The sequence below is a fragment of the Zosterops lateralis genome, assembly GCF_965231275.1.
Source record: "Zosterops lateralis genome assembly, chromosome: 1".
NCBI lineage: Eukaryota > Metazoa > Chordata > Aves > Passeriformes > Zosteropidae > Zosterops > Zosterops lateralis.
In genome coordinates, this window is record NC_139762.1 from 70,081,012 (window position 1) to 70,091,494 (window position 10,483).

At 41.9% G+C, this 10,483-nt stretch overlaps 1 protein-coding gene across 1 annotated transcript; it reads right to left on the reverse strand.

The window, feature by feature from the left end:
• Positions 1 to 301: 301 nt before the first annotated feature.
• On the reverse strand, positions 302 to 10,024 carry LOC310919822 (serpin B12-like; the record flags this gene model as incomplete). Its single annotated transcript, XM_083879375.1, has 9 exons — positions 9,806 to 10,024; positions 6,599 to 6,678; positions 4,881 to 5,061; positions 3,380 to 3,493; positions 2,893 to 3,024; positions 1,891 to 2,008; positions 1,201 to 1,343; positions 830 to 1,000; positions 302 to 706 (listed from the first exon to the last, which is right to left on the reverse strand). The coding sequence occupies exons 3-9, from the start codon at positions 5,049 to 5,051 to the stop codon at positions 302 to 304; spliced, it is 1,254 nt and encodes a 417-aa protein (XP_083735501.1). The 5' UTR covers positions 5,052 to 5,061; positions 6,599 to 6,678; positions 9,806 to 10,024.
• Positions 10,025 to 10,483: the final 459 nt, after the last annotated feature.

Here is a 10,483-nt window from a genome sequence, read left to right on the forward strand (position 1 = left end):
ACTTCCCACCTCAACCCTATTGTCACCGTGAGCACTTGCACACATCAAGGAAACAAAATGTTATTCATATCCAGTGATCTTAAGGTAAAATTTACTCGTATTCTGGATTAAGGTCAATAGTTACAATGCAAGGAGCCTAGTGGCACAGCATCCAATTCATAGGTTCTAAACAAAACTGGCTGCAGTGATAATTTTGAAGGACAAACTAGCTGTCAAAGTATTAAGAAAGCATTTGGAAGAAAAAAACTATTTCTGCTTTTTATTCAGGTGTTCTTCACAGTGTTAGAAAATGGTCCTGATCTTAAGGTGAACAGAGTTTGCCAAAGAAAATGGTAGTATTGGTAGCATTGTGTCTAATAAAGAATAAGAAAGGGTGATCGGCCATGAACACCTCTGTGAGAGGCAGCGACCTCCTCACAATGGTAGCTCCCGTGCCAGCCGCCGCCACGGTGCCTTCCTCATTGACTTCCACATATGCCTTGTGGACAACGTTTGACAGCACCAGAGACTTTGCAAACGTCATTGCAGAAAGGTCAACTTTTGATTCAGTGAAGATGTCGGTCATGCCCATCTCTTGTAAAACCTCGTTGAGGTTAAAGGTGCCTTCCAGCTTGAATCGGGGCAGGTAAACCTCCACTGTTGTCTCAAACATGTACTCTGAGGAGGCCCACAGCATTAAATTTTCACAGGTGATTGTGCTTTCAATCTATAAGACGGATGGGAAAAAGGAGATTAAAATAGGTGGGAAGCTTTAAAACTTGCGATCTTTACCCAGTATTGATTCAGACAACTGTCTCCCAGCTCTAGTCCATGACATGTACTGCCTTACCTGCTCCAGCCCACTGACAGATCCATCAGCCGCATCACCTGGAAGGAGGATGATCATGCTCAGTGACTTCTGAGCATAAGGGAGTTCAAGGATCTGAGCCCCCAGCTCCTCAATGTAGCCAAATTTAAATTTGCCTTTCTGATACATCATTTGCACAGGTTTCCTTCTGTTCTATTGAAAAGAAAATTACACAGTCAGTTAGGCAATACAGCTCTTACCCACACTTCTACCCAACAGGGGAGGCAAATTAAGTTCCCAACACACCCACGGCTTACTCACAGGGCAGCTCAGCCCTGGACATCATCATGCTTGCTGCAATGCTCACAGTATCTAAGGTGAATAATGTTAAGAATTTCAGAATGCAGAAGTACCTGATTCAGTTTAAAGTCCCTCTGAACTGTTTTTTCTTCCTCAAACTTGTGTTCCCAGGATGCTTTGAAGTAGATTACATTCACAAGCACCAGCAATGCATGGACATCAATCACGCCAGGTGCAAAGAGTTCCTTGATTTTACCTAAAGGGAATTTTGAAACACAGAAGAATTTGTTAGCTGTCATTAAGGGTCTGGACTGAGATTCTATTAGTGATCTGTGAACTTAGTTTTGGAAAAGCTCAGAAACACAGTTCTTGGTTTATTTGAAGGACAAAAACAATATTGGTAAACAAATGGTAGATTGCTGTGCCCTGTTACCAGCCAGGAAGGATGGGGAAACTGGGGGTCACCAAATTATCCCCTGGTGTTCTGAATCTGCATTTATGGCTGTTTGCAGGAGTAGTTTGTCTCTTCAAGACTTATAGGTATTATTGCAATTATCAGGCTAGGCATAAGGGTGGAAATAAAAAATATTTTACAGCAAATATATCTTAACTCATAAATCATTTAGCTGGTAACTTACTCTAATATTTCAAGAATGGATGGGAAGACAAACTACTGTTAAACAGTGTAAGAGTGAACACACAGAAATGTGGACAGGACTTTGCTTTTCCTACCCTGGAATTTCATTTGTTGAACCCATGGAGGAAGGCAGTGATAGAATGGCTATGGTTTTGCTTTGTTTTACCTTGTGTCTCACTTTCAACCCAAGCATTAATTTTTCTTCTGGCAGCTTCAACAGCACCATGAAAGTCCTCTGTTTGCAGCATTGCTCCATACAGTTCCTTGCTACACGTTAGAAATTGCTGTAAAGCAAAATAAAGATTATAAATTGGTCAAATCTATTAAGCACTTACTGCCTTTTAAAAGAAATCAATTGCTTAATAGTATTTTAGAAATGGTGAGGGACCTGCTGAATCCATAAGGCAAAAATTTCATTTTGGAAATGTCAAGTATCTCAAGTTTATTCAGAAGATCTCTGAAGAAGAGATAATTATTCTAATGCATAGGTCAAAAATGTAAATAAGTTAAAAAGAAAACTAGAAGAAAGCATCTTATCATGGAGAACTGCATAACTGAGGTTCAGATAAAAAAATTAAAGAAACAGGAAAAGTCCAAGATGAGTTGTTTGATGCTTAAGTATCAAAATACTTGACAGAAATAATTGACAGAAAAGCAAAGATGTGACTAACAAGTTAGCCATATCAAGAAGTCTCAAGACCACTCAGTCATTCTGTAGGAAAGGAGCAAGAATCTCAGCAGAGCAGTCCTGTGCATGAACCTGTACAACCTTGCTGGAGATAAACCCTCTCCAAGGCTACTGCTGCCCCAGTTGTCCCACTTGCAAGTCCTGAAGTAGGTGGTTTACAGACAGCTTGAATAGGCCATTTTCAGCTGTAGGTTCTCCTCTGGCTGAGTTCACACAGATGCCAAAAATGAAAAGATCCGTGCTTTATTTTTGCTCTATAGCCTTTAATATTCACAGTGTGGTTTGTTTGTGGTGTTTTGGGGTTTTTTTTAATAAAAGCATGGAAAGTTGACAGTCTTGTCTCTTTCCCACCAGCCTCTGGAGCTATAGCTCCATGTAGCACATCATGTGCTCTAAAACACTCACAACAGGGGCAACAGTGAGGCTCACAGTTACAGGGAAGCTTGAGGTCATGGCCACAGCAGTTAGCAAGTGACTTACCTGCAGGAGTTCAAATCCTTCTTGTATAAAGAGATTGCTGGCCAAGGTTAAAACATATTTTTCACCAAGGTTTTGTAGTTGTAAAAGCAGCTCCTGGAACACTTTATGGTTAAGGTCTCCCTCCTTGTTACACTGGGAGGAGCACAAACACAACAATTAAAATGATTCCTCTGTATAGCTTTGGTTGCTAATTTGCATCTTCATTAGCTAACACTGTAAGGTTTACTCCTGCTGTACTGATTTTTAAATCCAGCTAGTCCAAGCTTTGTAGCCTGATCCTCCTTCAGATAAGCTCACTGAAGGCTTTGGTATTGACTTACTGGCCCTTAATAAAATAAAACAAAACCTTTTATCAGTCATTTCCTAGAGGATTAGGCAGACTCCAAGCATGTGATCTTGACTCCCTCCAGTGGCAAACCCTAGTGTTTTACCCGCACTAACCTACCACGCAGTGAGGGCAGGCAGGGCTCCCCACCCAAGGACACACCTCTGACAAGGAAGGCTGACCCTCCAGGCTTCCTTCTGGCTCCGTTTCTGGGGCTGCACTCTCGTGATCATATCCAAGACTCATTCTTCCTGCAACTTTCCTGACATGGAGCACCTGCAAGTGAAGATGGCAAGTTATATCAATTGTAACTGGGATAAAACCATAATCCTTGTTTAAAAGCTTTGCTGTGCAGTATTGGATAAGTAGAGTAGATTCATGAAAGATATTTTTTCAGCTTCACTCATCAGCTCAAATGACAGACTTGAACTTGTTCATACATTCATGTTCAGACTCACTTTTCTATGTTAACAAACCAAGAAGATCTTGCACTTAATCCCTCAAAATGTTACTCTTTGCTACCTCGGAATGCTTATATTTGATTTGTGTTTTCATTGCTATGTTTGATTTGTGTTATACAGTTGTCTTAAATTTCAAAACAAAAAAAGAAAAGAAACAAAAATCTATTTTCTTTAAAAACATCAAAACTAGCCTCTTGCAATAATTATGTTAATTCTTGACATTAGCATCAGCTTAAGAAATAGATCAAAAATCACAGTGCTCTTAATCCTTGCTTCTACTGTGCAAATACATCACTGAAAAATTTTCAGCAGCTTTTCTATTATAATAATGTTGCATCATACATAGACTTTCTCAGGGTTTTATGGTTTTCATTTTATGGAGAATACTGATATTGAGCAGCTCTCATTGATTTTCTAAAATAGGCAGGAGTCCCTGTCTAAAGGATTGATGTGGCAGGGTTCTGGTAGCCAGGGGGCTGCAGGGATGGTCTCTGTGTGAAGAGAACAGACTGAGACAGTGTCTAGACGGGCAGAGCAAAGGTCAACCCACCACACCCTGGTGAGAAGCTCTGCCTTAGGATTATTGGTCTTTTAGCACTCATGGTACAGAGAAGAAAGAACAAAAAGAAAAGATAAGAAAGGCTGAAGAAAGCAAAAATTCCACTGCAGGAAGTAAAGGCACAGTGGCTGGAGAGGTGACCTTCTTCACCTCCTCCTTGCCCACCTCTCTTTGGATAAGACTTTGACTCTTGAATGTCATAAGGGACAAGTGAGCTAATGCTTTCAGCCACCCAGGTGCAACCCCTTCAGGTGTCTGCAGTTCTCCCCTCTGCCCACCCAGACTCCCACTCTCAGGATTCTCATAGCAACCACAAGAGGAAGTGCCTGCCCATAATTCTGAAATAGAGCCTGATATTCTGCCAGCAGGCTTAGGGAAAACCAGAGCATCCCACTGTGCTATATCACCTCCCCTCAGTCAGCCCCTGCTCTCTGCTCTTGCAGGGGGTATGATGAGACTCACACCAGCAGATGGCAGGGATCATAGTGCTCCAAGCACAACTGTGAAGGCAGCACCTGTGCCTGCTCTTGTGCAGGTTTCCTGTGAGACACTTGCATGTGTGCCATGCTGGAGTGCCCAACATTTCCATTAAGGGAACAGCAAGCAATGTGGGAGCACCTCACCGTGGTTCATTCATACTCACTTCTTCTATCTGAGCAGCAGTGTTGTTTTTTGCACCAAGATGGATCAGGGCCAGGGCAACAGAGATGCTCATTGGAGAGAAGACAATATTTGTGTGCTCTGCAGTTCTGTTGAGCTTTTTGTAGAGATCGAGGCAAAACTCAGTAATTGGTCTAGAAATGGAATCCATCATGAAGTGGCTGCTGAGTGGGAGTACAAAAGAATTAAGAAATTTAGTGCAGCTGGTCTAGCTAGACCACACTATGAAGCATATGTCTGCCCTGAGATAGTCCAATAGCTGGTTGTTGAACATAACAGATGTTTTCTAAATCCTGAAAGTTTTAATCAGCCTTGCACAGATCAGTCTATGACGCACAGCAGGAGCAAAGACACAGAGGGTCTGCAAAAGGGACCCATGCTCACAACATGTGTACATTCCTCAGAAAGGATGCTTTTCTGCCTTATCCCATGCTGTGTCTTATTTCAACTTATAGTATTGAAATTAGACAAGTATGGATTAACAGTTTCATTCTCCAAACTAGTTTGATTCATCAACTCTCTGCTCTCTGCAGACCCTTTGACACTTGCATCAACTCTTTCCTCTTAACAGCATACATTAGTGATAGAGACTTGGTGACAGAAACTAATCCTGCATATAACAGGTATCTGTACCTGCAGTATCTGTAGTAACCAGAGCTGTGGCAAGGGGGTTTCAAACAACAGGTTTCTAAAAATAAAATCACTATTAATTAAATGTCTTCATACATGAAAAAGGGTCATTAACAGCTAGGGAAACTGAGCTACATATGAAAACACTAACAGTTTGAAATACACTTGTAACTTCTCATGAATTTTCCAGGAGTCAGAGATTGAGGCAGAATGCACAAATAAAATAAAATAAAATAAAATAAAATAAAATAAAATAAAATAATAAAAAAAGCCCACATCACTTTCAATATCAAACATTTTGGACAAATAGCACTGGTCTGTGTTCCAGAATGATTCTTTATTTAGGAGAAAATACACAGACACAGTATGGAGACACGTCCTTCATGTCTCCTGTTGCACAGATCTGGCTGTCTCTACCTTTCAGCCTGCACTGGGACCAGCATGGGTCAGGTCCAGAGAAAGCTGCCATAGTTCCTGTCTTTTGGAAAAAGGAGTGAATGCACAGCCAGGTGTTTCTCCCCAGTGCCCACATATAGCACAGCAGGCACTCTTCCTCAGCCCTGCCTGCCCTGAAAATGCAGTCTGCAAGGAGAGGTTACATGAGGGGCTCCAGTCTGTGTCACCAGAGGTTAGAGGTGGGAAGAGGCTGGTGCAAAGCTGAACTTCAGGGTCTTTGATCAGCAGGGCACTTGTGCCGCCTGTCCTGGGCTGTTGGTTCCCCTTTGAGACTTGCCTTGAGCTCTCTGGGGAAGGGATTGCCTGGTGCTGGAGACCTGCAACCCATTCCAGCCAAAACTCTCTTGTCAGCCTCCCACTGAGTCCTCAGTTCTTCTGCCACAGCTCCCTCCCTTCAAAGACAGCCTGACCTTCACGGAGTTTTCTTTATGCAGAGCTACTCAAAATGCCTTGAACTGTTCTCAAGATGCAGCATGCACACTATCTCCAGCCCAGCCATGAGCCAGGTGTGACTTTGCATGGAAAGCTGGGACTCAGGTGTCAGAAGCTGCCAGGGCATTGGGAGTTGATTTGGCTCAGCCAAGACGCAGCATTTGTCTGTGAAACCATTCTCACCTGCAGCAAGTGCCAGACAATGGGAATGAACTCAGCCCACAGGAAAACAGACTGAGCCTAAAACAAACTGCTGCAGAGGCCTGGAAGAGACGAAAATGTAAAGTTTCTGAATATATGAAGGTACAACATGTGGCAAATGCAGGTGCTTCTTGCCATTTGACTAACTTGAAAAGCACTGCAACAATCAATGCTTCATCCAGTTTCTAAGTGATGCTCTGTGGAAAGAACCTGTGATGATGAAAGAAAAGTTCATAGATATTTCATACTGAGACTTCTGTTTTACCCTGAGTCCAGAAGTACTTCACATAAAGACCTAACACAAATGGACAAAACAGATGAGAAACATCCAAAGGTTTCTTTGCACAGACAAATTAAAGATGGGGTTTATCTCACTAATTCTAAATACAATTGGTTTAGCTCTGCTATTAGTGTCTTTTTATGTAATAAGGTTTTAATTTTCCTTTTAATAATGCAGTTATCTTACCACAAGACATTGCACTAAATAATTTATCTTTCCTTCCACCTTCTTATCCTACTATCCACAACCTTCTGAAAAGAAAACTCAGCGCATCCTCAGTGCTGAAGTCTGTAGTGCTATACTTCCACATCTCTTGAAAGATCTGAAGTGGAGCTGTGAAGTCAGACACAGTGAATGTAGGGCATGAGGCACTTTGTAGGTGTGTCCCAACTTCAGAATGAGTCAAGGAGAAAAAAAAAAGAGTTAATAATCTTACTCAGTAGGAAGAAGGCAGCTCCACCTTGCCCTGCAGGGAAAGAGCTGAGTGCCAAGAATGGAGGGAGAGCCCAGGATCTGGGAACAGGTTTTAAAGTGAGTGTCTGGCACACTGATGTGGCCACTCCTTTAGCAAAAGCAGCTGGCTGTCACCAGGGAAACATCCAGGTGCAAACACTACAGCCAACTCCATGGTTTTGTGAGCGGGAACTACTTAGAGAGCTGCCCTAGAAATCCAGAGGAAGGGAGGGCAGGTGTGGGCTAGTGGAGGAGCTTTCTTACTGCATAATGAAAGGATTTAGTGAATTTTCTTAATCTAAAATGAGGTGAGAACGAGTGTATGAATGATTCCACACCACAAAGCCTTCTGTGTAATCTGTGCAATAATTCAATCAGACTTGGAGCTACTGCAAGGACCACAGCATTTGGAGAACATCCACATGGTGGACAGCAAATGGTAATGTCACTTTTAAATAATCTCGGAGTGGTGAGGAGAGATGATACAGGATCAAAAGAAGTGTTCCAGGAAGTTCCTAGCTGCTGTTCTGCACTAGCCAAAGCACTTGCACTGAGCATTATTAGTAGTGCAGAACCCCTGATGACTGGAGATCCTTTGCATGATGGTTCAGCAGCTTTTAACATAGTCTGGCAAATGAAATCACTGGCACTGCAGTACGTGAGCAAGAAGCTATCCAGGAAAATTGCTTTCTTCAGAAGAAACCACTGCATACCACAGACCTTGTAAAAATTACAAACTTCCTCCATGGCTGTGTGAAATGATGAACACTCCTTTTCTGTAACTATTCATGATCTTTCCTCTCTTATTAGTTTGTTTTTGGCTAAGTTTAGATGAAATCAAAACAAAAACTATCAATGAATAAAGAAACCTGTGCTGAAAGCTGTTATAATTAATGGTTATATTAGATTATATTATTCAGTCAACAGGAGGAGGCAGTAAATAGGGTGGAGAAGGTAAGAGACCTTGTAGCCTTGCTGTTAAGGTAATTCTGTATTTCATACAAGTTAAGTAAGAAGGAACCTGTTTTGCCTGATGCCACATGATAATTCCCATTGCATGTTTTAATTTTTCAATCTGCATCCCATTAAGGTGCCTTAATACACATTCATTTCTCATACACAGAGGAAAATAGAATTGGCAGAAATTACATGGCCTATCCTAGAAAAGGACAACATGACAGATAATGCTGTCTCCTCACATGAAAATTGGTAGAAGTTACTTTCTTGTTTTTCATGACCATTCATACAAAAATACGTTTCCAAGTGTTTCTGTGCTGATTTGGAGTGAAAGGGACCAACAGCACATAGGAAAAATTAAATTTCCTACAATACAGCAATTCTGATCATCCCTAAGTGGCACAACACATGCTTTAAATTAAAAACCAATACATTTCAGTACAAAGCAGCTTTTCAAGTGAAATGGTGCCAAGTTCATTTCACAAACAACCTTGCCTCTCAGGATGCTACTTTTATGCCAGAAAGCTTTTTCCTGACTGCTTTTGTTAGTTTGCATCTTCTATTAGTTAGTTTGTATCTTCTATTCCTCCGTCTCAGCCAGTTATTTCTGCATAAACAGACATGGATGTGCATTGGCCTGTTACAGGCTGTACAGTGGCAAGTTATTTGCTGTGCCTGTGTGCAGCTGCACAGGCTCCTCTGCAAGCTTCTAAACAGCATTGCCAAACCCAGGAGCTCATATTTTAATAGCAAAGACTAGCACCCCCACTAACAAAACAAAATCTGAACACCACTCCACCCTTTCTCTTTTATAGTGTCATCGTTTAAGAACATAAACAACTTCCCTTGTAGTGGGGATCAATGTAAAGGGGAAATGCCTTAGAACCCAGTCAAAGAACTGCCTGCCCTCTCTCTCATCTAGTGAACTTTTCAAGGCTTTTTCTTGGACCATAGAAACATGAGTAAAGAAGGAAAATGAAGCTGTATCTCTCATCCTGTGGGTCAGGTTGCCCAGGTCACCAGTGCCATCACTTTATATAAAGCTTGTTTCTACCAGAGTGAGTAGAGGTGCTGTAAAAGAGCCTGTCCTTCATCCTTCAGCCCTTCTGGAGATACAGGCAGAAAACTATCTACTTTCTTGTACAAGCCACTGAACTCATTAGTCTTGTGGCAATTAGACTTTACTGGGTGGACAGAGAGGTTTGGGGGAAATTTCAGGTTCAGAAGCCTGTGAAATTTAAGCAAGAATCTTTAGATGTGTCCCTACAATCCTCATTCTTGTCCCACTGAAGACCAGCTAGCTTTGTGTGAGCTCTTGAGCCACCTGCATTTTAGCAGTGTGTTTTGCTGCCTGCAGCCTGTAAAGGTATCTCTCTCTCTGCCCAACATGTAAAAATCATGTTTACTTTACCAGCCAGTAGAGTAATTTGAATCAGAAAAAAAATTAAAAATCACAGTTATTTTGGGAAAAAAAAAAGAAAGCAACATAGAAATTTTACCTTCTTGCCTGAAGAGGTTAAATGAAGAAGACAATAGCTGAGTTCTGGAGCACGTTCCTGTGAATACTATGTTAAAAAAACCTCCCACTCTCTTGGGAGAAAGTTCAGCCTCTAACCAATAATTGCTGATAGCAGCATCTTACTGTTTCATGCAAATGCTATCAGCATGAAGTTTCCCCACAGAAGAACGGGAAACCTATATCTAGCAATATGCTATTAGCATTTCTTTCAAGCTGCCCAACAAGTCTGGCAGGCAATATCTGCTGGCAACATCTCCTGATTGCAATGCCAAGTCACTCTCAGCTGGAAAACTGGTCATTAACCCTAAGAAGACCCATGACTGCACTGCTGTGCTTAGTCCCTTTCAAATCTTGATGGGGTCTGGCCTGGACAAAGGTATGTGCAGGGCTCATGCCAAGATTGCTCGGAGCTGAGCTTGCTTGCAGACATAGAGCAAATGAATGGGAAATGCACGAGCTTTATGTTGCCTACAGCCATCTCTCCCTCTCAGGTAAGGAGTTGGCTTTATGTGCATGGAAGGAGTTTAATTAGGGAAGGGAAGGAATATTTCCTTGAACTGTAACAGGAATCCCCAGCCAGGGGGTATTCTTTTAAATCGCTGGAGTTAAGAATAAAAGAAGGCCAGGAGTGGTTGATCACTGAGGTTAAGTCTCCAGC